The sequence below is a fragment of the Littorina saxatilis genome, linkage group LG16, assembly GCF_037325665.1.
Source record: "Littorina saxatilis isolate snail1 linkage group LG16, US_GU_Lsax_2.0, whole genome shotgun sequence".
Lineage (NCBI taxonomy): Eukaryota > Metazoa > Mollusca > Gastropoda > Littorinimorpha > Littorinidae > Littorina > Littorina saxatilis.
Window position 1 is genome coordinate 25232740 of NC_090260.1, and position 18934 is coordinate 25251673.

At 45.9% G+C, this 18934-nt stretch overlaps 1 protein-coding gene and 1 long non-coding RNA gene across 2 annotated transcripts in view; one reads left to right on the forward strand and one right to left on the reverse strand.

Annotated features, from left to right (window-relative positions):
- LOC138950679 (uncharacterized) overlaps positions 1–18934 on the reverse strand; it is a 363039-nt gene that overhangs the window by 190282 nt on the left and 153823 nt on the right. The window lies entirely within an intron of this gene.
- Positions 14045–16216, forward strand: LOC138950673 (piggyBac transposable element-derived protein 4-like). The gene is made up of 2 exons (XM_070322387.1): positions 14045–14676; positions 15001–16216. The coding sequence occupies exons 1-2, from the start codon at positions 14212–14214 to the stop codon at positions 16033–16035; spliced, it is 1500 nt and encodes a 499-aa protein (XP_070178488.1). The 5' UTR covers positions 14045–14211; the 3' UTR covers positions 16036–16216.

Sequence of the window (18934 nt, forward strand, 5' to 3'; positions counted from 1 at the left end):
TGCCACGCACACAAAGTGCAAAGTCATCAACAAACAAGGATGACTCGGATCCTTTCAGTACTGCCTTTACTATGTTATTGATTTTGATGTTGAACAACATGGGTGATAGAATGCTTCCTTGAGGAACACCCATCTCTTGTTGACAGAACTCTGATAGGTTGGGACCGACCCGTACTGTAAAAAATCGATTACTTAGAAATCCTTCCACAAAAACAGGGAGACGTCCACGAAAACCCATTTCATGCAAATCAGCTAAAATACCGTGTTTCCAGGTCGTGTCGTAAGCCTTCTCGAGATCAAAAAATATAGCTAGTACATGTTCAGATCTCGCAAAGGCCTCTCGAACGAAGGTCTCAAAACGTACCAAATGATCAGTGGTGCTGTGTCCCTTTCGGAAGCCACATTGCACATCACTTAAGAGGTTTTGTTTTTCTAGGTACCACACCATCCTAGCGTTGACCAATCGCTCCATGGTTTTACACAGACAGCTGGTCAAGGCTATCGGACGGTAGTTGCTGGGGTTTGTATGATCTTTACCTGGTTTTGGAATGGGGACAATCATCGCTTCTTGCCATGAAGGTGGAAAGGATCCACTCTCCCATATGTGGTTAAAAACCTTCAGCAAGACCAGAAGACAACTTTCTGGTAGGTGTGTGAGGAACTGATAATGTATTCCGTCCAGCCCCGTTGCTGAGTTGTTGCATTTTTGTAAGGCTTGTTTGAGTTCAGTTATACTGAACAACTTGTTGTAGTTCTCCTCATTCTGAGATGAGAAGTTTATGGGTTTACGTTCTTGGGTGGCTTTGATTTTTTGAAAATCTGTGCAGTAATTTTCTGTTGATGAGTTTTTTTCCATTGTTGAAGCCAGAACGTTTGCTACTTCATTCTTTTGGGTTATAAGGGATCCATTTACCACAAGGTGGTTAATTGATGCAGATCCTTTTTTCCCTTTGATTTTACGAATAGCATTCCAAACTTTACTTGATGATACCTTAGAGTTTAAGTTTGAGCAAAAAGACCTCCAGGATGTTCTTTTAGAATGTTTTATGACAGTGCGACTCTTAGCGCGAAATCTGAAGAAAGTCAACTTCTTGCTAAGGGTCGGGCATCTGTAGAACCTGTGTAGACTTCTCTTTCGCTCAGATCGGGCTTCTTGGCATTCTTGATTAAACCATGGCACTTTAATGCGGTTGTTTGAAGATGTTTTTGGGATGTACTCAGTGGCAATGTCTTGAAGAGTGTTTGTAAAAATAGATGATGGGTCGTCACTTCCATCAAAGACAGTGTCTTCTGTGAGTTGGACAGAACATTCGGCAGTAAAAGACAGCCAGTTTGCCTTGTTCAGGTTCCATCTCTGGGGGGAAGCTTCTTCCAATCCATCTATTTGAGACATCAAGATAGGGAAATGATCGCTACCACATGTGTCATCATAGACTTTAAATTCAAAGTCTAGAACAAGAGAGGTGTCGCAAATAACTAGATCTAGTATGGACTTGCATCCTGTTGCTGGATGGAGATAGGTTGGTACTCCATCGTTTAAAACGCATAGATTACGATTGTCTAAAAAATCTTCTAGAATTCGTCCTCTCGTACTTAGAGAGTTGCTGCCCCATAAAGGGGAATGAGCGTTAAAATCTCCCATTAAAACAAAGGGAGCTGGAAGCTGATCAATAAGATTTTCAAGATCGTGCTTCGTGTAACATTTTGATGGTGACAGATATACACTGCAGAGAGTGATGGTTTTATCTAATGTCACTCGTGCTGCGACAGCTTGAATGTTTGTACATAGGTTGATCTCACTACAAAGTACACTTTTCTTAATCAAAAGAGCAACTCCCCCAGACGTGTTATTGTCTGAATGGTTTCTAAAAACATTGTATCCAGATACATTAAAATCTTTGTTTGGTTTCAGCATTGTTTCCTGTAATGCTGTAGCAACAGGATGAAATTTGTGTAAAAGTAGACATAATTCTTCATAGTTAGCTTGGACCCCTCTACAATTCCATTGAATAAAATTGGCTATGTTTGTTTAGTTTTAAGAAGTTTCTGCCTCCATACCCTCTTCGTCGGATAAACTCCCAAAATGATTGTATAATGTGATGGGATTTCTCTCCATTTTTGGGGTGCGAGGCGATCTTTGGGGCAGAGTAACTTTTCCCTTGTCCGGAGGTGTTCGTGGTGTGGATTTAGTAAGGTCCACTACCTCCACAACCTCGACGGCCCCCTTCCTGTGAGTTGCCCTGTGAACGGGCTTCTGGGTTGGGGTGGTGAAGCGAACCTCACCAGGAGACCCCATAGGGTCCTCAATTGGGGTGGTGAAGCGAACCTCACCAGGAGCCCCCACAGGGTCTCCAGTTGGGGCGGTGAAGCAAACCTCACCAGGAGACCCCATAGAGTCTCCAGTGGGGATAGCCCCACCTGTGCTTTCATCTGTCTGTGTACAAATACTTTTGTTTCTTGTGGGCTCTGTCCTTTTCAACATGGACGGGCCTGCCTGGACACCCACAGACCTATACGAAATACTGGTCTGGGTGGGTGTTGACTTTGTTGCAGGTCTTTGACTGACTGCTGCCGCAAAACTTTTCTGGAAGGAAAAAACATTCGTTTTTTCAACCTCCTTCCTGGCGTCTGAGAAAGACATCTTTTTCTCCGTTTTTGTTTTTTGAATGGCCTGTTCAAACTTGTATTTTGGACATTCTCTGGAGGACGGGGAATGGTTTCCCTTACAGTTTGTGCAGGTGGGTGGTGATGTGCAGGGACCTTCGTGAGGATCTCCGCCACACCTCTCGCACACTGCCTTCTGTTTACATCCAGCCTTTGAATGTCCAAATCTTTGGCATTGGAAACATCTCATTGGTGATGGAATATACAGAGTCACTCTTATTTGAACAAATCCCACTTTGATTTTCTCAGGGATGGTTGGGGTACAAAAAGTGACGAAAAGGGTGTTGGTGGGTACTCTGATATCGCCCTTCCTGATCAACACCCGGTACACATCAATGACACCTTGATCCTTTAGACCTTCTTTTATTTCAGCCTCACTGAGGCCCTCCAGCTCTCGGCATCGGATGACTCCTTTGCTGGTGTTCAGGCCTCTGTGAGGACTGACCTTGACCGGTCTATCAACAAATTTCTGACCATTCAGACGGAGAAGACCATCTGATGCCTTTTTTGAAGGACATTCAATCAGTAGAGAACCATTACGAAGTCTCTTAATGTTGTCTATCGTTGATGATACTCCTGCAATAACCTTCTGTATCGCAAAAGGCGAAAGTTTGGAGATGGGCTGTGCCTCATCTGCTGTCTCAACAACAATGAAACGGGGCCAGGCCTCGCTGATGTTGTTCTTTGTTGCTCTGACTCGGACTTCATCGTCAGAGTCAGAGTCAACGCAGTATCTTCGTTTGTTTCCGTTTCGGGTGCTTGAAAAAAAAGAAGAAAAAGAAGAGGTGGCCATGTTTGGGGCCTTTATCTTCGTCGCATCTGATCCCCACCCACCACGGAGCCCAACAAGGGGACGCTTAGGTGGAGCGGTTATCCAACTCCAGAGCGCCAAGGATACAGATGGATATACGCAGCGATAAGAGGAAACATATGGTATCAATCTGTAATAGGAGATTTAACTCTTTCCAAGCGGAAACGGGTTAGGTAACAACTTGGCATAATGTTCGTCAACTCTTTCCAAGCGGAAACGGATTAGGTAACAACTTGGCATAGTGTTTGTCCCGACTACCGCCGCCCCCTCCTACCGCCGCTTGCTCCTTTAGCCAAAGGTCCGATGCAATATGCTCAAGACATATACCCAGACTTGACCAGCCGATTGATTGAAGCGGGTAAGCCTTTTTCAACCTCCTGTCTTAGATAAAGACTGGGCCAAAATGATGTGTTGGCGCTACAAAGTCGCAACTAAGTACACCCCTCAATCATCAGGTCACCAGCCCAAACCGGTACAGGTCGCAGCGCACGGCAAACACGCTGGGTCTTAAGAAGACCACAGAGAAATAAGGATGTGGAAAAGAAGACTTTTGGGAAGTGAAATAAAGGTGACGGATCCAGTCAGGTAGAAATAAGACAAGAAAGGAATCAGAAAACTGCAGGGAATAGTAGGGAGAGTTTTTTGGAAGGAAATATAGGTGAAAGGACTGGTAAGGCAGAAATAAGACAAAAGAAGAGAAGTAAAGGGGTGGGGTAGCTTAGTGGAAACACTCCCGCCGCGTGAAGGCGACCCCATGGGAGCTACACTACATAGAGTGGAAAGGAAAAAGAGCTGTAGAGCTGACCTCTGTAAAAATACTTTTCAAACTCGAGGTGCCAAAATACTTTTCTCGTTGATCATACAGATCAGCACACTCCGTGATAAAATGATTCACAGTAAAACCAGTATCACATGCGTAGCACCATGGTGCCTCTTCTCTTTTAAGCAGATGAACATGAGTGAGATAAGTGTGACCAGTATGTAACCTGGCCAAAACACTTTCTTCTTATCTATTTGAAGCCACTAAAGGAAGTGGCTTTAACAGGTCAGGAAGAGTTTTATACAATTTGTTTTTCGTGCAGGTAGACCAACGGTCTTGCCAGAGTTTTAAGCTGTAACAAAGGGTCTTCCGACGCAAGTCGGTAAAAGGAACAGACTGCTCAGGGAGACAAGGAACCGTCAAATCTAGAGCATCCTTTGCTGCCTTCGTGTATGCCCATATGACTGGGCGCCCACATAAAATTGATAATCTTGCCTTCAGAAATAAGTTTCTTTCTTTATTTGGTGTTTAACGTCGTTTTCAACCACGCAGGTTATATCGCGACGGGGAAAGGGGGGGAGATGGGATAGAGCCACTTGTCAATTGTTTCTTGTTCACAAAAGCACTAATCAAAAAATTGCTCCAGGGGCTTGCAACGTAGTACAATATATTACCTTACTGGGAGAATGCAAGTTTCCAGTACAAAGGACTTAACATTTCTTACATACTGCTTGACTAAAATCTTTACAAACATTGACTATATTCTATACAAGAAACACTTAACAAGGGTAAAAGGAGAAACAGAATCCGTTAGTCGCCTCTTACGACATGCTGGGGAGCATCGGGTAAATTCTTCCCCCTAACCCGCGGGGGGGTCAGAAATAAATTTAGTGTGAAGGTCATGAATGTCGACTAAAAAAGGATGAGTAAACTTTATGGTGGATATTGCTTCAAGAGCTGAAAGCGAATCAGATACAATCAAAAAAGACTGATGTCTAGATTGATAAATTAATTTTAATGCCAAGATGATGGCCCTAAGTTCCGCCGAATACACCGACAAACCATTAGGGAGCCGGAGTTGAAGTGGTTGATGTAATTTCTTGTTAGAAACTGCTGCCGCAGCAGCTGAATCCTCTTTGAGAGAGCCGTCAGTAAAAATTAATTCATACTCTGTGTACTTTGAGCACTGCTCAAGAAACAGCTGCCTAAAGAAGTTAGGGAACTCATTCATACATATTAACTGTCACTACAGATTCTGATCAAGGATGGGTTCAGGCGACAGCTCTCCGATATTGTGGAATTCATGCTAGACATGCCTGAAAACCGCCACCTGCTGCAAACCATGGAGAGCAGTACCAAAAATACGGTGCAAAAATAACAAAATACAAGGAATCTGTCAGAGCAGTATGCAAACTTCTGCAATCTCAAGGTCTGTGCAGCCCACAAGGAGTCTTCTGATGATGAGATCAGCCTCATTGTCTACATGGGTTGGTTGGTTGGTTTTTGGGGTTTAATGTCTCTTCAGCAGATGCTAGCTGCTATTCGAGACCGATACAGTTATTTTCTTTTCCCTTCATATGGCAACTTCTACGTTTCAGACTATTTACATTCAAATCTATCACTGTAAAAGAAGGTTCTAAAAATTAATAATTTTCACTTCTGGTACTTTAAATCTTGTAAAAAATCTTGATCTGTCTACATGGGTCAGTAGTTTTTTATTATTTAACTTAGGCTACTCTCTGTTTTATAAATTGCACAGAGGTGAAAGTGTTTAGACAGTGCTCTTCTAGTGATTCTTTTTTTCTTTTCTTTATTTGGTGTTTAACGTTGTTTTCAATCTTCTAGTGATAGGTCTCTGAAAGCTCACATATATCAATGTTTTGTAAGCATACCCAGGTCAACCCATATCACCATGATTTTCAGGAAAAGAAGACAGAGCCACGTTTCAAAGCGGCATCAAAACAACACTGCAACAAATGAGGCAAGCCTCAACTGTTGGCTTTCAGAAAACAGTCTTGGTCAAATGGTATGTTCTAGAAAGGAAAAACTCACAACTAAGCACACAACAAACTATTACACACTTAGCCTGGATATGAACACTGATGAGACCAGTTTTACACATGCTACATTAAATGCTTTGTTTGTTAATGTTTGTTTGCTTAACACCCAGCCGACCCCGAAGGGCCATATCAGGGCGGTGCTGCTTTGACATTTAACGTGCGCCACACACAAGACAGAAGTCGAAGCACAGGCTTCATGTCTCATCCAGTCACATTATTCTGACACCGGACCAACCAGTCCTAGCACTAACCCCATAATGCCAGACGCCAGGCGGAGCAGCCACTAGATTGCCAATTTTAAAGTCTTGGGTATGACCCGGCCGGGGTTCGAACCCACGACCTCCCGATCACGGGGCGGACGCCTTACCACTAGGCCAACCATGCCGGTATTTGCATCTCAATTGTTATTGAAAATCATTAATAGAATAAAACAATGTTACTATTTCCAATTAAACAGGAGACTGGAAAGTGGAGCGCAACGAGAAAGAACAAAACGCAAGCCTTGAAGGCAGAAGCCCCCCAAGGGGTTGGTTGGTTTTTGGGGTTTAATGTCTCTTCAGCAGATGCTAGCTGCTATTCGAGACCGATGCAGTTATTTTCTTTTCCCTTCATATGGCAAGTTCTACGTTTCAGACTATTTACATTCAAATCTATCACTGTAAAAGAAGGTTCTAAAAATTAATAATTTTCACTTCTGGTACTTTAAATCTTGTAAAAAATCTTGATCTCTTTTAAAAAGTTAAAAATCTTGTCCGGGGGAACATCCCGGAATAAAACCTTCAGTGTTTCCGCATTGTAGTGTTTGTCTCGAAATTCTTGAACGTCTACACATTTTGTGAGAACATGTTCTAATGTCCATGGTTCGTCACATCCAAAACAGTATGGTGGATCTTCACCTTTCAGCAGATACGCAACGAGAAAGAACAAAACGCAAGCCTTGAAGGCAGAAGCCCCCCAAGGGGCTACAAACACACGGTCCTTCTTGACTGGGGTCCATACCAAGACATGATCCCCGTTCTTTCTTTCTTTCTTTCTTTCTTTATTTGGTGTTTAACGTCGATCCCCGACGAGCTTCACCTCAGAATGAGGATATCAAACAAGCTTGTCAATCAGGTATATGCACATTCTTTTCTATCATTGTGTAATATTTTAATGAGTGTGTAAACAAGCTGCCTGAGGGGGAATAGACACATTTCTATTCTATTGTTGAAACTTAAGTATCTGCTATAACAGGTGGTCGTGTGGTCCATAACCCAAGACAGAAAACAGCCCCTGCAGGATGAAATGAAGCGGGTGAGGGTAGATTTCCGCTTGGTGGAGGAGCAAGGTGATGACGGGAAGGGGAAGATCAAGAAGTGGACTCAGCTTGGAGGTAACCAACAAATACCATTCTTATACAACCTTTCAGTGCCATGTACAGCTGGTCACAATTACTAGGTCTTTCTTTTTCCTATCCGTGTACTTTACATGAGCACGTTATTCAAATTATTTTTAACTGGTTGGTACTGTTTGAGTTTTTTGTGTGGTAGTGATGGCGGGCAGCGATTGGTTGTTTTTCACCCTCTCTTCTCTGGTTTACCCAAATACAGGGGATGATCTCAGAAAGGTGATCGTCATGACAATTCTGGAGGAGGGACCCAGGGAAATGGCACAGCTTCAAAAGCTACCCATGGACTACCTGCGGAAGACCCTCCAACGGAAAACTGGCCTGAAACATCCAAAGGCCTCAAAAGACTTCCTCATTCAGGAGATACAGAATGTGACTTCTACCGAAGAACAGGTTTGTATTTCACTAGTTTGTAACCAATCAAACTAATCTTTATAATCAAACTATTCATATTTAGGAACCATGCAGATTACATACCATCCTTCACAATTGTATGAAAAAAAGAACTAAAAAATACAGGAATATGTTCCAAATTGTTCTTTTTGATAAACATTAATGCTTGTATGCTTGCAGAGAGAAATGATCGCAAATCGGCCACAACACAAAAGGATATGTTGGTCGATTGTGCTATTCCTGAACAACCCATGCCTCAGCAGAACCACGTTGAGGAAAGGGTCCTTAAGCCTGAACAGGTCCAGGAGATATGGGACGAGTTCGATCACCTGATAGAGCTCATCAGGACAATTTCTCCTGCTGATTTCCAGAAAGCAGCAAAGGCGTGGGCTGTGAAGTTCAAAACACACGTTAAAGGAAGATGTAATTCCCTACATCCATGGTACATAATATATTCTGTAAAAGACAGAAAACTCTTTCATCATGATCGTGAGGTTTTAGCTGCTGACAAAGCCGGTGAAGTTGTTGACAAGCACCTTAAAGACACTCTTGGCTGCGGATCACGGCCTATGGCACATATACTGAAACCTCAGTATGTCAATGTGTCAGAAAATCTCATCGACTCATGTCTTGCGAAATCAAAATGCCATCACATGTACTGTCCAAAGTTTACAAATCGCCCACGACTTGTCCCAGTGACCGCCAGAGCAGTAAATGAGCGTTGGCAAATTCATTTAATAGACATGAAAAACGATTCCATCTGCGATGGAGGAAAGTCATTCAGGTACGTTCTTCAAGTGATCGACGTGTTTTCAAGGTTCATCATACTGAGACCTCTTCAGAAGAAGTGTAGCAAAGGAGTTCAGCGAGAAGTGGCAAAGATTTTCGCTGAACATGGACAACCGAAAGTTATGCAGATGGACCAAGGAACAGAGTTCAAGGGGGCCTTCCGAGACTTTCTCAAAAAGCGAGGCGTTAAAATGGTCAGAAGCAGACCTTACCACCCACAGTCACAAGGGAAATGTGAGGTGAGTCATCGAGGCGTGCGTCGGAAAATCCGGAACGCCATGCGAAGGAAGCACGGTTTCAACTGGGCGACCGACCTACACGTCATTCAAGAAGTGATCAACGGCATTCCATCGGAAGTCCTTGGATATCAGACTCCATCAAAGGTCTACCTGAACAGAACCTCCCCAGAAGTTCGCAAAAAAGCAGCAGAAGCAACTGCCCATTACTCGCGACAAATGGTTGACCGACACCACCAGCAAAACGAACAGTCCGTCTACAAAATAGGAGAAGCGGTTCTCATCAGATACCCACCCACCAAAACTCGAAGAGTTCACACACGGAGGTTTGTCATCAAGGGCACAGTGGAGAAGAGAAACATTTTGGCCTCAATGTATCAGATCCGGTTCAAAAAGCGGTCACGAACTACAAGAAGAAGAGCCCCCCAGTAGCCGACGACCCCACCCTCCCTGACAATCTTAACGAGTTTTACGCTCGTTTTGACCGCGACAACCACACCCCTGTGACGGCGTCATTCCCCGACCCCTCGTCCCCCCTGTCTCCCCCCTTCACTGTCCGTGAGCGGGATGTCCGGCTGCTTCTCCGCAAACAGAAAAGCAGGAAAGCGGCTGGCCCAGACGGCGTCTCAGGCCCTACCCTACGGCATTGTGGGGATCAGCTGACACCTGTTCTCACTGACCTCTTTAACTCCTCCCTCCAGCTCTGTACTGTTCCCCACTGCTTCAAGGCCTCAACCATCATCCCCGTCCCCAAGAAGCCCACAGCGTCGGCCATGAACGACTACAGACCGGTGGCCCTTACCTCCCTGGTGATGAAAGTGCTTGAGCGCCTGGTCCTCAAGCACCTCCAGTCCGTCATCAGCGGTAGGCTCGATCCCCTCCAGTTCGCCTACCAGGCCAACCGGTCTGTGGACGACGCTGTCGCCGTTGCCCTCCACTTCATCCTCCAGCACCTCGAGACCCCCAACTCCTATGCCCGCCTCCTCTTTGTGGACTACTCCTCGGCCTTTAACACCATTATCCCCCAAAAACTCTATGACAAGCTCCTCCTCTTTGACCTTGCCCCTTCCCTCTGCCTGTGGCTCCTTGACTTCCTCCTTCAGCGCCCCCAGACAGTCAAGGTCAACGGCCTCCTCTCCAAGACGCTGGTCCTGAGCACTGGAGCACCCCAGGGGTGCGTCCTCTCACCGCTGCTCTACTGCCTCTTCACCAACGACTGCGTCGCCTCTCATGACTCAGTTCAGCTGGTGAAGTTCGCTGACGACACCACAGCCGAAGGTCTCATCACCGGCGGTGATGAGACCGTGTACCGCCAGGAGGTCGACTGTCTGGTGTCGTGGTGCGACAACAACAATCTCCTGCTGAACGCCACCAAGACCAAGGAGATGGTGGTGGACTTTCGCAGGAAAAAAGGCCCTGTGGCTCCACTGATCATCAACGGCGATCCCATCGAGATGGTGGACTTTTTCAAGTTCTTAGGCACCACCATCTCCAACGACCTGTGCTGGGATGATAACGTTGACGCCATCGTCAAGCGAGCGCGGCAACGCCTCTACTTCTTGCGCCAGCTCAAGAAGTTCCGCCTCAGCCAGGTCATCCTGGTCCAGTTCTACAGGGCCGTGGTGGAGAGCATCTTGACATTCTCCATCACAGTGTGGTACGGCAACACCTCCCAGCTGCTCAAGAACAAGCTGGAGCGTGTGGTGCGCACTGCTAGCAGGATCGTCGGCTGTGAGCTGCCCTCCCTAGCATCCCTCTATGCCAAGCGCATGCTGTCCAGAGCCCAGAAAATTGTGGCCGACGAGTCCCACCCTGGCCATCCCCTCTTCGAGCGCCTGCCCTCAGGTCGTCGATTCCGATCCCTAGGGGCACGCACTCGACGTCTCCAGTCCTCTTTCTTCCCCCAAGCTGTTTCCTCCCTTAACGCATCCCATCCCTCAGTTGGGCAGCTTCGCAGTCGGTGATCCTGCTGGCGGTGAGCTCACCACATCCTGTGACTCAGTGTTAGGTGGTGGTGGTGGTGGTGGTGGGGAGGGGTTGAGTGGGACTTTGATGCGTGATTTTTATTTTTTTTCTATATTTTTAGCTGCATTATTTTAGTCATTCATGAGTGGGTGGGTGGAGGGGATGGGCTAGTTCTAACTATGCATTAGATTATAAAATTGTATTCTGTGTAGACCCTTCCTCCAGCATCTTAGACCACTCTTTGTACCTTTTCTTTTAATAGATGATTGTCATTTGTTTTACCTCATGTCTGCCCTGCGTGTGATGGTGTGATCGTGACTGCTGTAGTGTGGGCATGTGTGTGTTGGTGTGTATGTCAGTGATTGTGTGGGCGTGTGTGTGTGTGTGTCAGTGTGTGTATGGGTGTGTGTGTGTGCGTGATTTTACCAACACTACGCTAAATTCCTTGTGCTTTAAATGTTTTTGTCACTTGGCTCAATAAATACTGTATTCTGTATTCTGTATGGACCAGTAACCTCGGACGTTTTTCCTGTAACAGACATTACGAGTGTTACAAGTGAAAAGGAAAGAAAGCGGAAGGTGGAATCAAAGAATGTGCGGGAGAGAGCTCGCAAGAGAGACCACAGAAACAAGTATTGCATCGTTCATTCTGACGACTACATTCAAGATCTGCGCAACAACAATTCTCTTCAAATTCTCCTTGACCCCAGGAAAAATCCTGGCAGCTGCCAGTTCGAACCACTGGCACATCAACTCAGCAGATTTGAGGTGCACAGAACACCACACCAGCTGCGCCATCTAGCTGTTGGACACATGCGAATACATGCAGATCAGTACACACAGTTTGTGGAGGATGACACATTTGCAGTGTACCTGGCGAAAATGGAAAAAAAGTCAACTTACGGAGACAACATGACACTATTATCTCTTGCAAGAGAATTCAACATGCAAGTGCTTGTAGTGTCAAACAATGGTACAAAGCACACAGCTTTTGTCTCGGACAGTGGTATCTATATACGACCCTGAAATATTCCTCCTGCAGCTCGGACACTACCCAGAGCATCATTATCTGTCTGTTCAAGTCGAGCCTGATTGTTTGAACGACCTTCTACATCCCTTCACAGAGGACATTTTGCCAATCAGTGGCAAACGTGCACATGGAACACGAAATGAGTCGCCCCTGTCACCTGGAGCGCGAAATGAGTCATTCCTGTCGCCTGGAGCGCGAAATGAGTCGCCCCTGTCACCTGCAGCGCGAAATGAGTCGCCCCTGTCACCTGGAGCGCGAAATGAGTCATTCCTGTCGCCTGGAGCGCAAAATGAGTCGCCCCTGTCGCCTGAAGCGCGAAATGAGTCGCCCCTGTCACCTGGAGCTCGAAATGATTCGCCCCCTTCGCCTGGAGCGCGAAATGAGTCGCCCTTGTCGCCTGGAGCGCAAAATGAGTCGCCCCTGTCACCTGGAGCGCGGTATGAGTCACCCCTGTCACCTGGAGCGCGAAATGAGTCGCCCCTGTCACCAGGAGCACGAAATGAGTCACCCCTGTCGCCTGGAGCACGAAATGAGTCGCCCCTGTATCCTGGAGCGCGAAATGAGTCGCCCCTGTCGCCTGGAGCGTGAAATGAGTCGCCCCTGTTGCCTGGAGCGCGAAATGAGTCGCCCCTGTCGCCTGGAGCGCGAAATGAGTCGCCCCTGTCGCCTGGAGCGCGAAATGAGACACCCCTTTCACCTGGAGCGCGAAATGAGTCGTCCCTGTCACCTGGAACGCCACCACGGCTTCCCTTAGAAGTCCAACGCATGACCATAGGGTGGTGCCTTGTTTTATATCCCAGTTGTCGCTTTGTTTTTGCCCGGGTGAATAGTTTTTTCCGTTCAGTGGTAGAAGAAACTCCAGCACCAAGATTTCCTATTGGCTATGGTTTTCTAGCAAATGTCCCCCAGCCTGTAAGCGTCAGACGCCTATACATGGCAGCTGGTAGGGGCAGCGGGCTGGGCCTTCGCATTTGTACAGTTGTAAACAACAGCAGATGGTGGAATGGATGGCTCTGGCTTCAGGAAGACCAATTTCGCAATTTCGAATTGCGAGGCATTTGGTTCCCTGCTTAATTGCGAAATTGGTCTTCGTGAAGCCAGAGCCCTGTTCAGTTTCCCGACGAAAGAAACGCACCTCATTTGCGCCCAATGTTGCAAGTGATTTTTCGTAATTTTCAATTTGTCGTAAAAGATGCACCAAACAGTACAAAAAAAAGAAGACAGATTCGTGGAGGATATTTTACTGACCGAACGATTAGTGCATATCATTTAATCGTTTTGTTTATTTTTTCATAAACTGTGTACAGGGTAGGGGTCAAGCGAATCGTGATTGAAGGCGAACGTGTCACTTTGACATGTTACACAATTCGTAATGATGCATATTTTTTCAACCAGGTAAAGTCAGTTGTGGAGGAAATTTAAATCTCAACATGATCATATAATTAAAATTATTCGCAAAACAATGAACATAAATCACTTAGACGGTTTTAACCCTAGAGCTGGTAAGGGCCGATTAAATCGGCCCAATTACACTTCCCAAAATGCTAGGGCCGATCTTATCGGCCGAACTTTCACATTGAAACAGCAAACAGGGTAATGTCCCTTTATATAATGAGACGCTTTTTGCCATTGGCTGAAGCATCCTTCTTTCGGTTTCTCTTGCCCAATGGGAGCATTGGTAAGATTTAGACTGAGAAAAAAAGGTTTGGAAAAAAGTTTATGAAGACAAAAAAGATGGCGGACGGTGACAATCGCGCTGATCGACCAGGCTTGTTTGACGTGTTCATGGACGAAGATGGGACTGAAGAAGACGGTGAAAACGAGTCGGATGATTCTGACTTCGATGTAGGGGACAATCAAGACCAGGAATTAAATTCTGACGAGTCTGATGAAGCATCTGATGACGACAACGCACCCCCGCCCCCCCCCCCCCCCCCCCCCCCCTCCAGCACAACAGGACAACTGGATTGTTGTCATTGACGAACCAGTCGAACCCGAGCCAGATCAAAATAGAGCTAATGGTCGTTTTGCTTTCACTGTCCGACAACCTGGGCCACAAAATGCACCATTGAATGGGGATCCCATCGATTTTTTGGGCTTGTTTTTCGATGACGAAATGAGGCGATTGCTTGTGCGACATACAAACGCTTACGCCCGTACCTACCTCGCTCAGCCAGAACAAGTTTTGTGGATTCAGATGCACCCACACTCTAGATTGAAGCGCTGGCCTCAAGATGGCATTACAATCGTGGATATCAAGAAGTATCTTGGACTTTCCTTGAACATGGGGCTCAATAAAAAACTTGACCAACAGAAATATTGGACAACAAGAGCGTCTCAATGGATGCCCTTTTTTGGGGCTACCATGGGCCAGAGGATGTTCCTGATTTCGAGGATGTTCCATGTGAACAGTGGGGCTGTCATTCCGAGAGGAGAGCCAGGGTTTGACCCTTGGCATAAGGTCCGTCCTGTCCTTGACGCCTTGAATGCTGCCTTCAAGAGGGCGTACAAGCCAAGCAGGCAAATCTCCATCGACGAGAGCATGATCGGGATGAAGAACAGGTATGTTCATTCAATGTGTGTGTGTGTAAGAGAGAGAGAGAGATAGACAGGCATTCAACACAATATTACAAGAACAGTGAAAGAGACACATGGAGACAAAGAGAAACAGAATATACAATCACGTGCACACTCACACATTGAATGAACACACCTGATCATGCGTGTGTATGTTTGTGTGTCAGTGTGTGTGTGAGTGAGAGAGAGAGAGAGAATGTGTGTGTGTGTGTGTGTATGTTTCTAAATTTATTCATTCATTTTCAGGTGTGCCATAATCATGTTTGTGTGTGTGTGGGAGAGAGAGAGAATATGTGTATGTTTCTAAATTCATTCATTCATTTTCAAGTGTGCCATGATCCAGTTCATGCCGAACAAGCGCCATGCCCACTTCGGCATCAAGAAGTTCCAGCTGTGTGACAGCGCCAATGGCTACGTCTGCCACGTCGACCTCTACGCTGGGAGACAACTTGATGTCGTCCATAATGAAGGGCAAGCGCATGGCGTGGTTATGAACCTGATGACGGTATGTAGGGTTCTAAACAGATACCACTTGTTCACTGACAATTTCTACACCAAGCCAAGACTTGCTGACGTCCTCTCTGCAGTGCAAACATATCTCACAGGCACTGTCAGGTCCAACTCGCGAGGACTTGGGGCTGTCATCCAGGAGGCCAGACCACCTGTTGGGGGGACTCTTTTTGCCCGGCAAGGAGGAAAAGTCTGTGTGGCCTTCAGGGAAAAACGCAGCCAGCGAAAACCGGTCCTCTGCCTCAGCACCTTCTTCAATGCGAGGAATGAACAGAGGGAGATCAGGGGGAGGGAGAAGACCAAGCCTGCGATGATCTTTGGCTACAACGCGCATATGGGAGGGGTTGATCTGAGTGACAAAAAGGTGTGCCATATCGCGGCTGAGAGGGCAACAAGGCGGTACTGGGTGAAGGTTTTCAGGAACCTCCTTGACATTGCTGTGCTCAATGCTTTTGAGGTGTACAGATTGAGCACACCAGAGGCCCTGCAAATGTCCAAGTATGACTTTGTGGTTTCCATTGTGGAAAGTCTGTGTGCAGTGCAGGGACAGCAGCAGCCAGTTCAGCCTGAGCCAGTGAGACCAGTTGCTCCCCTGCACCGGATTGTCCTCCTCCCAGGCAGGAAAGAAAGGGACTGTGTTGTGTGCAGTGACAGGACTGGGAGAGGCAGGAAGAGGGCAAGGCACTGGTGCCCTGGCTGTGAGGCAGGTTGCCATGAACTGTGCGAACCTAGGCTGGAGCACTACAGGCGTGTGCCACAGAGGGGGCGTGGGGGAGGGCGTGGTCATAGGGGGAGGGGGAGACGTGGTCGAGGACATGATCTTCAGGTTGCAGGGGATGGTGATGCAGATTGATTTGAGAAATGCAGAAGCTTCCTTTTACTTTGCAGTGTTCTCTAGTAAACACGGTTACATTTATTTTGATCTGACATTTTTACTTGGCTGACTGTCAGAAATCAGATTTTTTTTATTTTGGCATTTCACCTTTTATGTTATAATTTTCATGAAGAATAATCAAGTTACAGCTTTAAAATGTTCTGTTCTGTTACCCTTACATTTTCTCATTTTTGTCAATGTAGCCAAGTGGCGTACCCCGTCTCTCTGTGTGTGATTATCTCCTGCCCGACCCAGTTGCCTCCCCTGTCTATAGCTATTCCCTGTGTGTGTGTGTGCTAGTCACATTGGGTTTACCTTTAAAAAATGCCCTTTGTGCTAAATCCCTAACTTGAAATGATGAGAAGCAGCAGCATAACCTCTAACCATCAGTGCCTAAGGAGTGACTAAATAATACCTGGTTGTCTTTGTGCATTGTACTTTATTGTGTGTTTACTATCGTAGGGTAGACTCCGACCGGATGCATTTCTAATCTCTTATCTCAGATTTAGGTGGTCGTTATGTAATGTGCCGCCAGCCTGTCTGGGTATCGTTGGACTCGGCGTTTTGTCAAGTGGGTGTCATTTCTTTTGACAGGGTACATCATAGAAGATGCCAGGTGGCTTGGAGGTTTTAGTCTCTTACCCCCCCCCCCCCCCCCCCCCCTTCTGTGTATCAGCTTCGACACTGCTTGTAATCTAATGAGCCTTATCCGGTGTGCGTAATATTTCCGGTGCGTGACACCGACACGGCTTCATGCCTCGGTAACGATCCCTTTCATTGGGCAGGCATTTTAAGTAGAACGCCCCCCGTTGTCTGACACCGGGTAGCCTTCCTATTGGCTTACCGCCACAGGGAATCGGAAGTGACCTGTCTTTAAAAGAGCGAACATTTAGAGTAGAGCAGAAAACGCGATTTGTAACACTGCGAGCTGGGTGCTCCATGTGTGTTGTCGGTAGCCGTGAACGTGTCGAAGCTCTGCTCTAATTTGTCGTGAACCGGTCTAGTGTAGTTTGGCGCGAAGTTAGTAAGCGGTCGACTTGTGGTTTTCATTCCGAGACCTGTCTCTTTCAGTCTTTGTGTTTCGCGACTAGGCGTCAGCAGCAGAGTTTGTGTTTCTTTATTCATTCCTTTTGCTTCATTCTTATGTTTCATTTGATGCTATGATGTTTGCATATGTACATTTTGACGCTGATTTGGTCCCGGGTGATGTCCGACCGGTCTCGCGTCAGAGTTGATGACGCCATTTTGATCTAGCGGAGAGATGTGTTTTCTAGATCAGTTTCTAATTACTTTTATGATTTGGCGCTGAAATTGAGCGTTAACAACCTCTAATATTTGATGACCAGTTGTTCTAAAGTTGTTTTAGAGTCTTGTAAATTAAAGACTCGTAAGAATCAAGTAAGGCAGACTCGTTCTCATACGTTTCGTTTTCGCTGAGAAAAAGCCTGTCTCGCAATATTTTATGTCGAGAAGACCCATGTGTATCGTTGCGATCTTTTTCCCATTTTCATCACATATTATTTCTGGAGATCAGTAAAGTCTGAGTAGTAGTCGGTTAAAAGTCCAAAGTTAAGCCCTCCGTGCCATTGGCCCGTAAAGCTACCTATTTACGATTTAGGCGCAGAAACCCCTACAATTGATGAACGGGAATTATGGTTGACATATATTTTGGGTAATGAACTCGATGAAAAGCCTGTCTCGCAATATTTTATGTCGATAAGACCTATGTTACATCTCCTTTTACAGAGACAGTTTTGTAACGATGAAGTCCGGTAAGATAAGTCGAACCTTTCTCAGATTTCGGTTTTCAATGAGAAGGGATTTGAATACTTTGCTGGACGGAATTCCGCTTCGTAGCCAGTTTGTTGAGGAACAAAGAAGTTCTCAGTTTTCGCTTCGCTGAGGATCGTTCTTTGTTTCCAGTACTGTAACTGTAACTTTGTAGGCGAAGTGTACAACAAAATGACATGCTTTATGAAGTTTTGTGATGCGTTACGTTTCATGTGTTTTATCATGTTGCTGCATTTCAAGCCGTATGTCGTTGGCGGTTGATTGGCTGATGTAAGAGTGGTGTCCGCCATTTTTGACCGGCGTCCCCCGTGTAATGATGTCAGAGCGCCCCCATTCCCCTAGGTCCGCCCCTGATACACAGGTACATGGCTTACCTTCCCTGTCTTTTGTCTGGCTTTGTGTGAGCCAGTCATGTTATGTATTCTGTCCTGTGTCACTCTACTGGTTCTACTCTGTTTGTCACATGCATTTTCATACTCTGATATTTTGCTAGTCTTCATTTGTATTACCCTTTTACCTGTACATAATCTTATGAGTTTTGATTATCATTCCTTTGATGAATTCAGGCATGAGAATGATAGAGATCTTCTGAGTTAAGATCTCAGACAATAGGAAGATATTGTCTACAGGATGCACAATTTTGACTGTTAATTCTCATGTTGCACTTAAAGGCACTTGCCTGCAGAAGAACTTTGCGACTGATAAAAACTGAACATTTTGTGCAGTCGCATAGAAGCAAAACAGACTTTTAATCTAAAGCGATATGATTTAGTCGCGCTTTCCTGTAAAGTAATAGACTGTTGTCTAACGCTTCATTTTGAAGCATGGGAGCTTGCGCTTACCCCACGCCGGAGTTATCTTTCTTATTCTTGTCGTTATTATTCAACTCGATGAAGATTTGTCTTCATGGCGATGAACATGCTTAATAATAACAATTATTTTGCAGTTGCGGTTCATGCAGTTGGTTAATTTATGTAAAGCATTTTCCTATGCAAGGCTTAGGCCTAAGGGAAGATGTTGGTTACTTCCCTTGACATTAGCTGTTGTGGAGTTGGTTAACTCACTGTTTGTTTGTTTGTTTGTTTGC

What these genes read in the sequence shown, in the direction of transcription:
- LOC138950673 (XM_070322387.1), top strand. Translation starts at nt 14,212, where the DNA reads ATGAGGCGATTGCTTGTGCGACATACAAACGCTTACGCCCGTACCTAC. An exon ending in GGTATGTTCATTCAATGTGT is followed by an intron (nt 14,677 to 15,000) that starts GTGTGTGTAAGA and finishes TTCATTTTCAAG; the next exon opens with TGTGCCATGATCCAGTTCAT.